Source organism: Coccinella septempunctata, chromosome 1 (genome assembly GCF_907165205.1).
Source record: "Coccinella septempunctata chromosome 1, icCocSept1.1, whole genome shotgun sequence".
In the NCBI taxonomy this organism is placed as follows: Eukaryota; Metazoa; Arthropoda; class Insecta; order Coleoptera; family Coccinellidae; genus Coccinella; species Coccinella septempunctata.
In genome coordinates this window covers 6,153,818-6,172,549 of record NC_058189.1, presented here as the reverse complement: position 1 = coordinate 6,172,549, position 18,732 = coordinate 6,153,818, and the positions used below count along the sequence as shown (strand labels likewise).

The 18,732-nt window shown below is 36.0% G+C and overlaps 1 protein-coding gene across 3 annotated transcripts in view; it reads right to left on the bottom strand.

Annotated features, from left to right (window-relative positions):
* The window catches only part of LOC123312846 (serine/threonine-protein kinase N), a 63,228-nt gene that overhangs the window by 25,528 nt on the left and 18,968 nt on the right, over positions 1-18,732 (bottom strand). For all 3 annotated transcript variants that reach the window (XM_044897383.1, XM_044897374.1, XM_044897392.1), the window contains exons 2-4: positions 7,911-8,241; positions 3,774-4,012; positions 3,371-3,595 (exon numbers count right to left, since the gene is read on the bottom strand). In XM_044897383.1, coding sequence (XP_044753318.1) covers positions 3,371-3,595; positions 3,774-4,012; positions 7,911-8,241 — 795 coding nt within the window. The remainder of the gene's footprint in view (positions 1-3,370; positions 3,596-3,773; positions 4,013-7,910; positions 8,242-18,732) is intronic.

Here is an 18,732-nt window from a genome sequence, read left to right as displayed (position 1 = left end):
TGGCCGTTTCCGAAGGTATATTACCGGTCGGAACCCAAGAAGTGCTCGTGGTATTACCCTGGGAATTCCAAGAGTAAGTCATGCGAACGCTGTTGTCGTTCTGTTCGGTGCGGGTTTGAGGGATATTTTCCGGATCGCCCACTCCAGGATGCGATATGGTGAACTCCGCATAAACGGACCATTGTCCCGGGGGCTCGGAGCGGCCGTACATGTGGACGGGGAATTGACCGTCGAAATCACTGAGCTAAGAACATTTCAGGACGGGCAATGATCTGGCATGAAATGTAGGAAGTGTCACACAACCAAATGACATAATGCCCAACATTAGAACGGTAATTGCGATGATGAAAATTCACTTTTACGTTGACGTTAAGTGATCTTAACTGTCCTGAACTCCGATAAGTATCTCACACGGCGACTCGACCTATCAGAAACAGTATTATGATTCTGGAAACACAATTACATATCTTTATTTCGTATCGCGCACGTGCTAACAATTCCGGTGTGTCCCAGTTGTTTATATCGTAGATAAATGTGGTTCAGCGGACACATGCAGTCTATTTTTGGAGACACTGGTACAACGATCATATAAAGTGTAACATTCCGTGCTACACCTGTGAATATTCCAAGAAACCACTGTATTTATCACAATTCAAAACAAATCAATTTAGTATCGAATTCAACCATAATTACTTGATAATATTCACTCCGATCAAAATTCTGACTTCTACCGAGTAATAAATAATCACGTAGATATTTCTTCTCAGAGAATTCCGGAAAAATTTATCTCGGTTGATATCCGACGCCCGATACGCCTAGCGTCCGAACTAAAACTTTGACTCGAGCGCCCGTCCAATAGCGAGAATAATATATTCAGCGGAATCGTGCGCCGCTGTAAGTTAACCCGGCAATTTTTGGATCGTGGAAAACAATGAAAGACAACGTGACCGACGGCGGATTTCTCAATCACGAGGTGGCGTTTCAGGGACATACGGTGGGCGGTGAACTCCACCGACAGATGTTTTCTTTCAGTTTTGAGCGGAAAATTCAATCACCGGAACGTCGAAATTCGGACATGAGAAAAAAAAATTCTGAAAGATCGTTACTGAAAATAAAACAATGTGTAAATGACGTAAGAGTTTTTTGTTTGTGTGACCATAATTTGGAAGTACAGGGTGGGCAAAATTCGTTGTCTACTGAGGAGATCTCGAGAACTATAAGAGCTAGAGGAAAACGGATGACACATTTCCTAGCTCTTTTACAGAGAAATAAAGAATGGTGAAAACCGAAGCCTCCTACGATTCTCCGTTTTTCAGTTATTAACAGAAAATTAGATTTTGACGATTTCGAAAAGTTCTCATAACTTTTTTGTCAATAGATTCTACGTATGAAAGTGCCTAAGAAGGTTCAAGTTTCAGATCTGTAACTTCAAAGACAAAAAAGTGTATGAGAACTTTTCAAAATAGTTAAAATCTCATTTTTTGCTGATAATTCAAAAACGAAGAATTGTAGGAGGCTACGGTTTTCACCATTCTTTGTTTCTCTGAAAAAGAGCTAGGAAATGTGTTATCCGTTTTCCTCTAGCTCTTATAGTTCTCGAGATCCCCCTCAGTAGACAACGAATTTTGCCCATTCTGTACATAGCTCCGATTCGAACATGTGAATATTGCTCAGACTATATGAAGATATTTAAACAACTGAAATCATCCCAATGGAAATCATTATCATAAATTATTTCATTATGATTAATAAGAATAATATACTTACTGACAAAGAAACTGCAACACCCAGAAGGAACTATTCAAATTTCAAATTTTTTTGGTAAAACATACATAGTATACCAAGGAGTGAATGATTAAAATTTGGAGAAAAAAAACGAAGTTTTTACAATTTTTTTTATTAGATTTGTTAATAATTTGTATGTCCAACGCGGTTATCTATACACCCCTTAACACGTCTTGGCATTGATGCAAGAAGATGGTCTACTTCTTCTTGAGGGATACTATCCTAAGCTACCTGTACTTCATGTCTCAGAGCCGCCAAGGCGTGGGGACTGGGGTAAATTTCCAAGCCTTCTACCCATGATGTCCCAAACACGTTCGATGGGGAAAAGATCTGGGGATCTGGGCGGCCATGGCAAGAGATTCACCTGGGTCGCTTCAAAAAAGTTTAAACTAATGCTGGCAACATGAGGTCGAGCATTATCTTGCTGAAATATTAGATTCTCAAGCCGGTTAAGGGAGAACATATGGCTTCACTATTTCTTGAAGGTAACGCAGCACTGTCATGTTACCTCGAATAAAGACTAAAGGTGACTTACTTCCATGTGCAATAGCACTCCATACCATAACGCCTACTGTCCGGTATACATGACGCTCAACATCAAAATGAGGTTCACGTCTTTCTCCTCGACGTCGTCTTACCCTTCTTCGGCCATCATGTGCACCCAAGAAAAATCGAGATGTGAGACCTGATGCCATGCCATATTCCAATGTTGTCGTTCTCTGCACCACTCTTATCGTTGCCGTCTTTCCTCAACCGTAAGAGGTAACACAAGATGGGGTCGATAATGCTGCAGTCCAAAAGACCTATACGGCGGTAAACCGTTCGGACAGTTACAGGATGGCCTTGTTCTCCTAATTACTCATCAGCCAAAGGTCGAGTTGTCGCAAATCGGTCTCTAATGGCCATAAGTCTTAGACGCCGATCTTGAACTTCATTTGTGCCCCTTCGACGTCTGGTGCCTACTCTTCTTCGATTTTGGGCATTATCAAACCACGCTTGACAAAAAATCTCATAACAGTAGTTGGATTTCTGTTCGTAAGGTTAGCGATTTCCCGAAATGACAACCGCCTCCCGTAGACCAATAATTCGACCTCTTTCAAATTCACTTTGCTGGCGATGAATTCTGCATACACGTACTCTAGGCATTGTAACAACAATTAAACATCGACATTGATCTCCTCGAACAGCAGGTTTGTTAGTAAAATTTAAAAAATTTGCAAAAAACGACTACAATATTTAAGTAACAAAAAATGTTTTTATGAAAAAACCTTCACGATTTTTTCCAAATTTTAATCATTTACTCCTTTCTATACTATCTATGTTTTAAATTAAATTTAAAGAGCTCCTTCTGGGTGTTGCAGTTTCTTTGTCAGTCAGTATATAAAAGAAAATATTATAATAGAAAATGTGTTCAAGTATTACAAAATTCTTGCTTACCTTTTTTTATCAGTGATGCATCTAGCACAAACAAGTTTTATAATTCATCGATATTTTTGTGATAATTCAAATTGATTGTTCTTATTCAATGGCAAAATTTTGAATTAATGTGAGAGTCATAAATCATAAAAACTTTCAAGTGACTCACCTCATTCAGAGCTTTTTTATCACTTTTATCTTTGTTACCATTCTGTAGTAATCTGATCACATTTTTGGCTCCTTCCACAACTGCGGCTTCTACCCTTAACCTGTGTTTCAAGTCCTCAATCCTATCGTCGACACATGGTTCTAGTTCCCTTCTAGGCGTCGAGTCACCATTTGCTGTCAAGTCATACATTGAACCTCTGTGCTTGGAGTCTTCATCGTGTTTCATCTGGAAAAAAAATTGACTGAATCCTGAAGAATACCAGATTTTCTGTTTTAGATGTCAATCTTTGCAACTTGTGAGCAGCGTAGGGTAATTCATCACCGTCTGCGATGTTACAATCATTTATGAAGATCTTGAACTTACCCTTAGTATCTAGATAAGCTTTTCGGTTCAAACAACTCACCTTCGTTATCTTCATTTTCAAAAATTCTATCTTAGTTTTCGAATCCTGTAACATCTGCTGCGCTTCGTACAACAATTTCTTATCTTTACCAGTGATGCTCTGTATCATGTTCTCTGCTCCCTGTTTCACTTTCAGTTCTATGTTTAGCTGCCTTTCCAGGTTCTCGATTCGACTGTGATGTCCAGAATTGTTGAGCTTGTCATTGTTACGAGTGTCCATGAGAGATTGTTGCAAGTAGTCTGAAAAGAAACACGATTTTCTTAGATAACAAGAAGCTGCAAATTTCACAATTCAATTCAAGTCAAATAATCAAACCGTGCCAAGGTAGCACCCTAAGCCTTGGTGTCAGATCGGAAAGGGTAAAAAAAGATCATGAAAAATGAAATTTTGTAGTTCACCAAACACGAATGTGAGCAAATCCGTTATTTTGACAAAAGTGAGAGGAGACAACTTTCATATCAAAACGATATGGACAAAAATTAAACACTTTTCAAATTGGATAATTTATTCGTGAATCAGTGGATGGGAAAGCATAGTCCTATTGCCTGGCCAGCAAGATCACCAGACCTCAATCCTTTAGATTTTTTCGTATGGGGATATGTTAAAAATAAAATTCTCAAGACTCCAGTCATAAATAGGGCTGATTTAGAACAGAGAGTAAGGTACGACATCAGAGATATTTCCAAAATCAAGGAATTTGGGATGCTCTATACTCCAATTTCACTAAAAATTGTTTTTCGGATAGAAATTCGAAAGAATTTGACATTTGGGCAAAATCTCTCTGGTTCCTAGAAAAGAATGCACAAAATTCCTTTCACAGAATCATACAGTATAAATTTTTCGGTAGCAAAAGTAGTTGGTGATTAAAAATATCAATCCTCCTGATCGTTTCCCTTATAGATCTTGAGCTTGAACTCATTCAACGCCCACGAAATATGAATTTTGCGATGTTGAGAGAATGTCCCATATTAATTTGGTCATTCGAACCAGCAAATTTCGCTCAAGGCTTAAATTCCGGTGGACTTAAGTCGATGAACTTGTTTGGATACACGTTCTTTGGATTCTAATATTCACCTTCGCTCCGATTGCACCTTGGCCTTGGTCAGATGATAACCGGCAAACATTTTCGTCGATATTATTTCACTTTGATTGGAAAGCATTACTTTACACCGAAAAGTCTTGATTGAGTGCTTGCTTCTGCCCGTTTCGTCATATATTTTTTCCTATATTCGAGTTAATGATAACTCATCAGGACTTCACTGAGATTTTTCGTATTTTGTAAGATTATCGATGTATACATTTATTACTCCGTTCACACTATCGGGATTTTACCCGATGTCCCGATATAAATTTATACAGGGTGTCCCGGAAAATGTGGGAAATCTCTCGGATTCAGATAGAACATAAAAAAATAAGATGACAAGTTCCCATAATTTTTTTTACTAGCAGCCCTCCCTACGAAGATACGTCCTTCTAAATGACGCCACTGGAAATTCATTTTTTTTTTGTTATTGTTGTATAACACAACATAAGAATTTTTTGTTCCTTCAATAACTTTCGTATCACACTTTTTTGCAGGCAAAAAACTAGACTTCATGTTATTTTTAATAGAAATTAAAAAATTACTTACTTCTTTCATTATTTTTTTTTCGAAAACGGTTCATTTTATCGACACTGAACAAGAGTACCTTTTCTTTAGCTTAATGTTCAAGGTATCCGAATTTGTTTTTTTTAGCACCTTATCATACAGGGTGTTGAAAATGTAAGCTTTAAAATGTACAACCCAGTCCGCCCCTGGTAAACTGAACAAGCTTATTGAAATTTGAGTGCGGTGATATAAGAGGTCCTTACAACTATTAATCATATCAAATTTTCATCAAATTATATCGAGTAGTTTGAAACTTATTCCACTAAAATGGATTTCCAGTGGCGTCATTTAGGGGGTCGTATCTTCGTAGGGAGTGCCGCTAGGAAAAAAAATTATGGGAATTTGTCATCTTCATTTTTTATGTTCTATCTGAATCCGAGAGATTTCCCACATTTTCCGGGACTCCCTGTATAATGGGATCTTTCACAAGCGTTTCGGTTTACTTTCGCACACCGGAAAACAACCGGATGATACTTTTTTTTAACGCCGTCCGGAACATTAATCGTTGGGATATGGTGGGCATGGCAGCTTTCATACCTTCGGGTTTTACCTTTCAGTTTTTCTTCCACTTCGATATTACTTAAATACGAGGTAAATTCATTATCCGCTAGGCAGCGTTAAGGTTTTTTGATTCGCCAATTGCAATTACCTCGAGCCTATGAATAATTTTTCATCCGGTTGTTTTCAGGTAAAATACCGACGATAAAAATCTGCGGTGTGAAAGTATCTAATTTAAATCGATTTAGTCATTACATTATTGAGAAAATACTTCTACCATCAAGTTAATAGTCCGATCTCCGAAACGAGCAAGAAAGAGAAATTTTATTGATGAAAAAACTAAAAAAAATATAATAATGAAATGAAAGGGAGAAATTCCTTGTACAATTAAAAAAAAAGTCCTATAAATATGTGAATGCAAATGCTTCGTATTCGAAATACCTACAGGGTGTTACTTGAAGTTTTAATACGAAATTTAAATTGTTCATTCGATATTATTAACCCCCCCCCCCAGAAATTCAGTCTATGACCATCCTTGTTAAGACGAAAAGAGTTTCTAAATGGAAAGAGGAAATTACTCCTCAGCTGATATGATAATGAAAGATCTGGAAAATTTAATATAACCTTTCATTTTGAGAGAAAAATTAGAGACGTGCAAGTAAAATCATTGTTATGGAAAAAATATTATGGTGAAAGTACTTCTGTAAAGTAAATTCTTTTTTCAATATATTTATCAAGGACCTTTCATAATGGAGATCAGAATAAAAAGAAGATTATGATCAATTGTTTTTTCTTGTCGAATCTTTAAAATTTTTTTAGAAACGAATTTTTGAACGAATTCTTTTACTTAGTAAGAATAATTCCTATTCTATATTTTCAAGATTCAAACTAGGGTGAGATGCTCATCAATTCATAAAATAAGAATTGAGTTCATTCGAAGTAATGAAAAAACGTTCATACAATATAAAAGAGAAAACTTAAAACAAAAACATATTTTCTCGAATATACAGAACAATTGCAGAGACACAAGTATGTAAAGGAGGTGGCTGGTCGAAGGTAGGTTGTTACAGCGGTAATGGAGGCTATACGGAAAACGATATATCGGCTATACAGGGTGAGTCTTTAACTCGCAAAAAATATTTTCACAGTAGATTCTTGAGGTCCAAAGAAATAATTTTTTCTCCTACCATTTTTTTCCGATTCGGCTCGGATTGAAAGATACAGGGTGTTGAAAAACCATAAAAAAAATATTAAATTATTATTTTTCGTTTTCACAAACGGTTTTATCGAATGAAATGAATTTGGGAATATAGTTTTTCATTTATTCGATAACACAAGATATAGTCTTCCAGTTTTCTTATTTTTAAGTACCATAAAAATACAAAAAATTTAAAGAACCCAACTCTTGCAACTTAGTTGGACGCAACTAGCACTAAGAAGTTACAAGTCTGTTCGATTTTTTTTTTCCTTCTTCTTTTTGTAGATTTATTCCCGGTAACGGGATACAGCAATGAATGAATGAATGAATGAATGAATGAATATTCGAACGTTTTGTGAAATAAAAGCATTCTTCATATTTTCTCGTATAATGCGCTGTTTTCGAGTAATTTGATGTTCAAAAATAAAAAATACCTGTGAAATTCGGAAAATTGGATACTTTGACCGAATGCAACTCTTTTCAAAATTCTACAGATGTGTAGTGTCACAGATTCATCTAGTTAGTCTGAAGGTAATTTTGTTTTTCCAGGGGTGGCACAGCTCATTATGAAAAATTAAAATGGTCATATCTTTTTATCAGGGCCGAAACGGAAAAAATGGTATAGGAAAAAAGTGCTTCTTTTGACTTTTGACAAGAATCTACTGTTTAAATATTTGTCTAAGACTCGTTAGCTAGGAGCGCCAGCCCTTGGAGACTTACCAAGCTCGACCACCCCAATAAAAAAATACTCTTTGTTTAAAAATCATGCATACATCGAGAAAATTCAACTCACCGCCATTGATACAAGGTGTCGTCGGAGTACTGTTCCCTTGTGAGAGTATAATTTGCGATTCCAGCTCGCTTAGTTCGTTCTTCAGCTCGGTCAACTTGCAGTTCGCGTTCTTAACGATGGTGGCAACGTGGTTGAGCGATTTTCTATCGGTCGCAACCCCCCTGAGCTTCTCGGCGCCCTCTTTGATTTTGAGCTCTTTCCTAATCTCGCGACGTATGATCTCCTTGAGTTCCTCCAACTTGTACGGCAGCTGGCAGTCGGAGAGGTTTTCGGTCTGGACGCCATACTTGTGCGAGAGCTCGTACAGGACGGGATGCTTTATGTAGTCGCCCTGGAATGAGAGGAAAAATTTTCAAGGAATGGAATAACTGTATGATAAAAGAAAAGCAATTCATTTACAAGGCAGTGCAACAGAAAACAGTACAGTACCTATGTTTAATAAAGAATTAATCATTTCGGTGCTACTGAATGCCATGGTTTGGTATCCAATTGATTAAACTGCTTTATAATACACTATGGGGTTCTTGTATTTATTCTACAGTTTATGAATTCAATTCTGATTTATTTTTATACAGGGTGACAATTTATGCCAATTATGTCGCGACAAGGATGTTTTCAGAGAAAATGCCAGAACAGATTAATTTTTATTCGTCTGGGGACATATTTTGAACAGAATTGTGAGCCGAAATCTCCTCAACTCTAGGTGTATGGGCTATCTCCTCCTAAATTCTTAATGAAATAGGGGATGAGATTAACCTCAATTGAAAGATCACTTGTCCCTCTACATGAATATTATGGTTTGCAAATTTTTATCGATTCCTTCAAGTAGTTACAGGAGGTGTTGGATAGCTATAAACACATATACAAAGCTTTAGGCCTTAGATTCAATATCGACAAAACCAAAATCCTGGTAAATCCCCCAGAAAGCCTTCAAACACATATCAGCCTAGAGAATGAAACCCTAGAACAGGTCGAGCAGTTCAAATACTTGGGAAGCTTCATAAATACTAGGGCTAACCTAGACACGGAAATACACAACCGTATCAATTCGGGCATTCTGGAAACTAAAGGAAAGAGTGTTTCAAAATCACGACCTCAATCTGAAGACCAAGACAGCTGTTTACAAAGCAGTGGTCCTCCATACGCTTCTTTACGGAAGCGAAAGCTGGACGCCCTACAGCTGACATATTAAACAGATTGAACAAACGCAACAACGTCATCCAAGACAAATAAGGCACATCAAATGGTTCCACAAAGTTTCGAATGCAGAAGTCTTGCAACGCGCGAGTTGTAAAACAATTGAGACTCAAGTAACGAGGGCCCGACTCAGATGGAGCGGCCACATTCTGAGGACACAGACTCCCCAAAATAGCGAATGGCGAATTCACAGAGAGAGCTCGGAAACCAGGAGGCCAGTATGAGCGGTTTAAGGATACACTGCATCAATCCCTAAAATCACAACTGGGAACAACTAGCGTTAGACAGGTCACAGTGGAGGTCTTTGGTACACAGTTATAATGGAGACTCGAGAAGGATACAGCGGCGGCCAGATCTGGTTGGTGACTATCCATGCCCGGAGTATGAAAGGATCTATAGGTCACGGTTTGGTCTCTTTGGTCACAAGAGGGCACACAGTCGCAATTATCCCTTGAAAATTATTAATCTGTTCGCACTTTTTTTTGTAGAGGTGACAATTTGAAAACTTGCCAGGCCAATGATTATGTCTCAACAAGGATGTTTTCAAAGCCGGAACAGGTCAATTTTCAAAGAGAGAGGGACATATGAGGGGGTTCAGAGCTGAAGTGAACCAAGTCCGTGCAGCCTAGTTTTGAGATGAATGGCTTAAAAGTTGTTTATCACCAATTAATTCAAAAGTGACTTCTTTATTTATTATTATTCTTAAGTAAGCATATGCTTACATTCCAACCTTTTAAAATCTTAAGAAGTCACTTTTGAATCAATTGGTGATAAACAACTTCTAAGCCATTCATTTCAAAACTAGGCTGCATGGACTTGGTTCACTTCAGCTCTGAACCCCCCATATTTTGAGCAAAATTGTAAGCCGAAATCTCCTCAAACCTATAGGTGTAAAGGCTATCACCCTTTAATAGAATAGAGGAATAGAGGGTGAGCTAAACTTCAATTGGAAGACAATGTCCCTCTACATAATACTATTGTCATGACAACGCATACACCTAAGATTGAGGAGATTTTGTCTTACAATTCTGCTAGAAACATGTCGCCCTACGAATAAAAATTGACCTGTTCCGGCATTTTTTAAGAAAACATCCTTGTCGAGACATAATTGTCCTGGCAAGTTTTCAAATTATCAGCCCCTGTAACTACTTCAAGGACTCAATAAAACTTTGCAAATCATAGTATTCTGTAGAGGGACAAGTGATCTTTCAATTGAGGTAAATCTCACCCCCTATTCCCTATTGAGAATTTAGGGGTAACAACCCCTACACCTAGGGTTGAGGAAATTTCGGCTTACAATTCTACCCAAAATATGTCCCTCTACGAATTGAAATTGACCTGTTCCGGCATTTTCTCTGAAATCATCCTTGTCGTGACATAATTGGACTGGCAAGTTTCAAAATTGTCACCATGTACGTGAAATCTATATATGGCGTATGTCACATGAAAAATATTTTGAATTTTCATTTGGATGAGAAAATCAAATAAAAAATGGGTTATCCATTTGAGATAAGAAAGTAGGATTCAGCAAAGTCGTTCTGAAACACGTGCATATATGAAATTAGGTTTTTTCAAAAATTCGTTATGAATTATGAAACTACAGAGCGACACAAAAAAGTTAAAGGGAGCGAGTATGTATTTGAAATAACTGATTTTAGTAGGAGTTCTAAGGCAGGACTGATGTTATGTCGATCTTTTTTATGGAATAGCCAATAGTTAGAATGTAAATACTGCGATAAAAAAACATTAATGAAATTCAACTTCAAGTCATTGTTTGAGAAATTATTAATTCTATTTTTTTTTAACCTTTGTCTTTCTTCTGATAACCACAATATCAAAAAAAAAAACTAAACTTTCTCATACATGGCTACTCAAAAGTAGATATCTGATATCTGCGTACATTTCTTCCCTCCCATAGCAATGTTCTGCAACTATTCCAGTCTGGAGTCTGATGCTGATTGGGGGATGTTGAAATGCGTCCAGTTTAAGAAAATATCGTTTTAATGAAGAAAGTTAACGCCTGCGGTGGTAGAGGAAAAATGTACGCAGATAGCTACTTTTTACTTCCAATCGGCTTTGAACTGAATTTGCGGCAGGATTTTAACGAACAATTCGTCAAAAATCAACCTACAATTTGTGTTTTTGATTTCGATCAAGTAACAGATGAACGTATTAATCTTGCAGCCAAATTGTTAGGCAATATCGATTCGGAAAAATTGCTAACCAATAGTGCATAACCTCTAACGCAGAAACATTTCCCACGAACATTTCTATTACTACAACTTATCCCTTATGCTTCAGTCGTTGGCACAGGGAAGCCCAAAAAGAATACCTTTTCGTACTATATTTCAACAACATTTTCAAATATTCAGTGAGAAGTCGATAAATCTCCGATCGATAAATAATACATTCCTTTCCTTCGCGAAGGATTTATGTTATCTTTTTAGAGAATTCGATTGTGGGAGGACCGTGGGTTACGGACTTGGCTCCATTCTATCGAGACAATTCTTTAAATAAACGGCGCAGACTGAACGCAACGATCCGATGAATTGGACAAATCCGAAAGTTATTAGAATATTCCGCGAAGAATTGAAAATTCATTTATATTGTACATGTTATTATTCTACATAAATTGTAACACATTTTTGAATGAATATTCAACAATAATTGATGAAGGGTTATTATATTATCCGAGGAGAATCCATGAGTAATTGCTGGAAGTAAAATTAATTAACGAGTATAATACAAATCAGATGATCTGGATTACATGGATCGTGAAGCGCTCATAAAAACGTTTTATAGTAACCTAACATCATCGATTTCACTTTGGGATAAACGCGTTCTTGAAACTTGAAGGCTGGTCCTCTAATCAACTACATCTCATCAGCGAACCTACCTAGTGATAGCATTGAGAAGTACTTTAACACGATGCTTCATAAAGAGATGAATGGGAAAAGGAATACACTACTATGTATATACCATTAAATGGTTCAAAAATCACAGCTGGGGCTGGCGCTGGAATATATGGGGCACTGCTCGAGTGTTTTTCAGGAAGAAATACTTGTATGATATATTTCTGAACCAATAAAAAAATGGCGATTCTTTCTAAGTCACTTTAAACTACTGTTTCCATAAGAAAAAACACATCTTTATGTTGTAGCTCAGCGAATAAACCTGTTGGAAAAAATCATAGTACGCCACTGGATTGCTATCAAACAAGTGTCTCTATAATGTTTTAATTTCAACATTCTAGCTTAAACAGAAACGGAGATGATGACCAAATTGAAATTTTAATATTGGCCTATAACTTGAAAACAAAAGAAGGTAGAGGAAGGCAGTTGATGGCATTATTAGTTTCTCGAAAAAAGACGACCGTAATGTGCCATTCATATTCCTCTATCTCGTTGGGTTAAAAAGTTGTAGTTCAGGTATCACCAATTTTGCCCACCCTGTACGCAAATCAGCCACTTCAATTTTTGAGCAATGTATTATCTATTCATAAGAAGCGTCTAACCTGTACAATGAATTTATTTAGAGTGTTTAGTTGTATTCGAGTAGTAAAACTTTAACTATTTTTGCTAATATTCGTTAACAATATACAAGCATACCATTCACTTCGGAACAGTGAAAAATCTCACCTTCGATATGTAACGTGCATAACTCATATTTGTAACAATACAACGAACAGAATCTCGATGTCTTTTGTCTCGATAGACGACACACTTGTTGATATCAAAGCAAGTAACGGCAGAATGATAGATACGCAAGGCGACAGACGTCTTATCATCCCTGGTTTCGGCGAATGCGTACCTTGCGACCCTTCATGTGGTGAATACATAATTCAATTCACTAACTCGACTAACTCTCCACTTCAGCACTTGCAGCCACTCATTAATTAGATAAACAAACTTTCGACACAATAGTTGAAGTTATTTTGACTTGTCTTTTTCATAACTTTACCCATTGTCTATGCTAAATCACTGCTAACAGACCCAGTTCTGTCAAATGAGCTTGACCTTGCCACCTTCTACGTCATCATTCATACAATCGGCTTTGAATTGGCCTTTTTCTATATATTGTTGTCACTGAATTTATAATCAAAGGGAATTCCATTGGTAAAACTAATGGTGCATGGTTAAATTATTATTTCACTGAGTTTATAACATGCGCATCAATTTAACTAATGCAATTATGAGAGCTAATTCCATTAGTGAAATTAGCCTTTGATCTTTTGGAATTATTGTAGTGAGTGTGAAACATGCATTCTTTCCTCGCGGCAGAAAATTGTCAAATTTCTGTTACTATCGAAATCCTCTTAATGAACTTTGAACTTTGTTTAACTGTATCTGAATAATTTCTGTAGATGCATTCTTGCGTCAGAAACGATAGAACTAAAAACAACGTCCGAGAGTTTTTTTATGGCTCATTCTGATTTTCATCGAATTTATCTCCGATTGATGCTTGCAGAATTTTATTCCCCACAGATCAATCTAATTAAATCAATGAATCATTAGAGAATATGTATCTAATGTTTGTTTTGTTCTCGATATAAGATTTAACAAAAATGAACTTCTTCATCTGAAAGAGTAAGTAGGTATTTCATGTCACACTTGTGATTTATAGGTATGTAGACGTTTAAATTTTGGGCTTCGTCCACAATAATCTGCTTCCTCATGAGTGAAATTGGATACGTCCACTTATTCACAAACATGAATAATAGCCAATAGCTATTAGAAAAACACGATAATATCTAGTATAATTTTCAACCGAAATGGTATGTTTTTGCATTTTTATAGTATCTACCGAAAAATTATCGACCCATTTCTTTTATAATTCAACCGATGCTGCTCACGGTATTTTTTAATTACGCTGAGAATAAATGATTAGAAAGGCATCTCTCAAAGAAGGCAAAACATGAATCCATAAATAAATCCATAACTCAATTTCATAATTAAAAACGTATGTGAAAAAGTCCCCGAAACCATACAGGGGGTCTTTATACAGGATGAGTCTTGGACTCGAACAAATATTTTATCAGTAGATTCTTGAGGTCAAACGAAACACTTTTTTCCTATACCATTTTTTCCGATAAAAAGATATAGCCATTTGAAGATTTCGTAATGAACCCCTAGAAAAGCAAAATTACCTTCAGAATGACTAGCTAAATCTGCGACTCTCAAGATCTGTAGATCTTTTAAACAGAGTTGTTTTTTATTTTATATTATTACATGTACGCCAATCATCAATTTTGAGCACTGTTTTATCCACCAATAAGAAAAGTCAAAAAAGTGTTGAAAATTTTTCGTTATGGAATAATGATATAAGCTGAGATCGCGGTATAGTTCAGAACCAATTCCGAATTTGAGAAAGCAGTCGCCAGATTCATTTCAGGGTCCATGAATTGATCTACGCTCGATTTTTACTGTACCTACAGGAACAGTTTTGAACTAGATTGTGCAAGTGGACAAGCGCAGATCAATTTATCGGTATCGGTTCTTAACTATGCCGCACACACAGTTGTCATTTTATATTCTCTGGGACAAGGGACAAGAAAACAAGCATCAGACTTAACCTTTAACCTGACTTGTCCGATACATGCAAATGTAATGTGAATTATCTTTTTATCGACGTTGAAGTAAAAACAGGTTCTGTCATCTCTAAAGCCTTGTTCAGACTAGGTTAATAATTTAGTCGAGATTAGCACAGCAGCGGGTGTTTAAGCTGCTGAATTATAGCTGAACAAGGCTTAAGAGGAGTTTATACCACGAGACTTTCTCGCCATCCATATAAGGCGTAAGGGGGAAAGACTACCAGAATGTGGGGTGTTGCCAGATCACTTGAACGATAAGTAGAAGTAACGAATATAACAATAGTTTCCACTTTCGTCGAAAAGATGGCAGCAATTAATGAACGTCTCTTTTCAATTTCACCAGGATACGAATTGTAGCCAATGGCGGGATTTTTCGAGAAATTTTTTCATCTGGAAATTCATAGAAGAGATAATTCTACCTCGGAAAGTTAATAACATTAATTAATATTTGTTCTTTAAGGAAAAAAATTTTTTTTTCGTTTGACGAATAAAAAGTTTCTGACTTTCCGAGATGACGAACTGATTGAATTGAATTATAATGAAAACTGCATATATATATTAGTGGTTTCTGACGTAAGATATTCAATTTCTCTTTGACCACTAAAACTAAAAGTGAGTGACTCAAAGGCCCTTTATGTTTCTTAGATATGCGTCTTTAAAAACAATTAAATTATTTGGTGAAATTATTCAGAATTCAACAAAACCCGAATAGCAGTCATTTCTGCTACAACATGCAGTCCAAAGTATTCATCTAATCAACAGTAATCTGCGATACTTAAGTCGTCTATTTCAAGTTGTCCCTAATGCCAGGAAGAATATATTGCGAGTGTTGATATGATATAATAATTTCGAACACGATCAAATTTCCCCCTTAATTTAATGAAAGTAGGACTTAGAATGACGTCGAAAATCATCTCTCGTCATTGTTTCATTCATCATTGTTTGAAATTTCAATACAGAATAGGTTCTGCGATCATGTAGTTTACAGCGGCGTTGATAGTCTTGGCATCTATAGAGAAAGCTGAATGTATTATTGTCTTCATCAACCGAATATCTAATATACCAAGTTCTGCGATTTCGTTATTGTTCATTGTGCCCAAAAATACACCTACATGATTATTTCTCTCGCTAGTGAAAACGGAAGGTCACACTTCATGGAATATTTCTGCTGAGGAGGTTTTTTCCAAAAAAAAAACTTTACCATTTTAAATTTTCCCGTTTAGTAGTATCATAACAATATTTGCTACTTGTTCTTAAAACGTACAAGGTGTTAATGAGAAGGTCATCAAGTTGGACAAATGGAATTCATTAAAACACAAGATTTTCAAATAACAATCTATATTTTTTATTGTTTCGGTCGATTCTACTCATGAAAAGAGAGGGGTTACATAATAAACTCTATACCTAAAATGGAAGGGAGAAGGACATGACCCACACAAAAAAAGATCTAAAATTGAATTAAATGATTGTTACTGAAGATGAACTCATCAGCGAAAAAATTTTTGCTACCACATGTTTATGATAATAGGTGGGTGGAGGTAATACTCATTAATTCAATAAAGGTCGATACAATGCAACAATTGTTGTATGGCTTATATCATTTACAGTATGTCCAATGGGGAATTCTCCTCAATTTGGGTCATCACTGCATATGCAAGTTTAAACTGAATTATGAGTTTCATCCATAATTTTTTCAAATTCACCGCGAAAATTATTCAAAATCATCCTTCAAATATGGGGTTTTAAAATTTAAATCGCTTTGTGCGGAGTTTACGATTTGGCAACAGCGCATAAGAAGACAATGAAAAGAACAATGTCCGATCAGCTTGTTCATAAAATAACAGATGTTGATATACAAGCGCCTACTTACTGGCGAGCTTCAACTGCAACCGGTCATAAAAATCCCATAAAATTTTACGACCTTCCTCGTTCGTCGCAGACTTCATAGACAGCCATCTTTGTCTATCTCATCAAGATAATGTATTTGTTGTCCTTTATTATCAAGGCATATTTCAGTCGATGTTGCCAACTTGTGCAATCCACATGAAACGCTTTAATTTTTAAATACCCATTTTTATTTCTAATTTTTAAGTGCTTGAAATAATTTTTTTTTGGAAACGGTTGAAATGGTTATTTCAAAATGTGACGTTTCAAAGATATTTCATAAAAAATACATCATTTTCGTCAGAAGGAGTATTCCCTATTGAAGAGATATTGCCCTTAATAACTCTGCCCAAAAAGATGTGAACTTTAGGTCGTAGGGGGACCTTTTATAGAGTTGCTTTCGATCAATTTGTATCAATCCTGTGAGCGTGATGACAGCAACCCTTCTCAAATGGGGAGGGGGTTGATTGACAGCTTGTTTTAAAGGTTATTCGATTGCCTCTTCAAAAATGTCATACCCTTGACCTTTTTTGTTAGCACTTCCGTAAAATTAAAAGAAAATGTAATTAGATCGAAGCCAGAGCAACAAAAATCATCGCCATAATGTCGAAAATAGAGCTGTTCCAGATATACGATTGTAAAAGAATTTTAACTTCTTTTTTGACTCAAATTATTTTGAATTTTGATATTGCAACTAATTTTCGAGAAAATCTGTATTTTATTCCGTAAATAAATGTTATTCAGTATCTTCCAGGAACATTAGGAGCTCAGTGAATCGATTCTTAATCCAACATTGCTATCTAGGTCTGTAATTTAATTTCACCGTATTTCAAGAGTTCCTGTTGACCGCTGTGCTCGCTGACAAATGAGCGGATACACTTATTAGTTTCCGAATGCTGAACTCGATAATTCAACAAATTTTACCGTGAGAAAATGTCTCTTTAGGACGGCTCAATTTTCATTATTGACCTCATCTAAACGAGAATTCAAATTGTTTTAGGAAAATAGAACGGTAGCGGATAACCTTCGATGTTGAACAATCTATTAAAAAAAAGCGAGATTTCGAAGGTTTGCATCACGGTTAGTAACATCTGGCAGACTCATTGAGCTATTAACTCGTATTAAGATGGAAATTGCATCCCATTGACTTGGCTCATTAATGGAATCAGGAACAGAACGGATGTTAAACCGCGTATTGTTCGTAGAGCTGGGGATTTGGAAATGGTACATTTAACTATAGCTCCGTAGCTAAGCGTTCGCGGATCTACAGGGCTAGTCTTTGACTCGTCCAAATATTGTAACAGTAGATTCTTGAGGACAAAAGAAACACTTTTTTCCTATACCATTTATTCCGATTCGGCTCGGTTTAAAAGATACAGGCTGTTTAAAACTAACAAAAAAATAATATTTTTAGTTCTATCTCACAAGCGGTTTTATCGAATGAAATGAATTTCAGAATATAGTTTTTCATTTATTTGATGATTCTTTTTCGATATCAGCAACGTCTTCCAGTTTCATCATTATGACCCTTAGTTACCATAAAGATAGCAAAAATTCACAGAACCCAACTCTTGAAACTAAGTTGGACGCTATCTAATGAATATTTGAAAGTTTTGTCTTCATATTTTCTCGTATAATCCGCCGTTTTCGAGTAATTTGAAAAATTGGGTACTTTGGCTGAATACAACTCTGTTTAAAAGATCCACAGATGTGTAGTATCACAGATTTAGCTAGTTATTCTGAAGGTAATTTTGTTTTCCCAAGGGTAGCACAACTCATTATGGAAAAGTGTTTCTTTCGACCTCAAAAATCCTCAAAAATACTGTTAAAATATTTGTACCAGTCAAAGACTCCCCCTGTATATTCGAATGAACTTTTTGTCTTAAAATTACTCAGGAAATATAGCCCGAAAATTGAATATTGAAATACCGTATATAATCATATTAGTAAATGTGCATGAAAATGCAATACATATTTCGAATATAAATATGTAACTGTTATTTGAACTTAAAACTGAATAACATAATTTTCACCAACACACTTATTGGACAATGTTTCGCCATCGAAGCAGCATCTTCAGGAAGGTGAAGATGATGTATTCAAAAATTATCATCCTTCTTACATTAATTTATAATCAAAAATAAAACATTA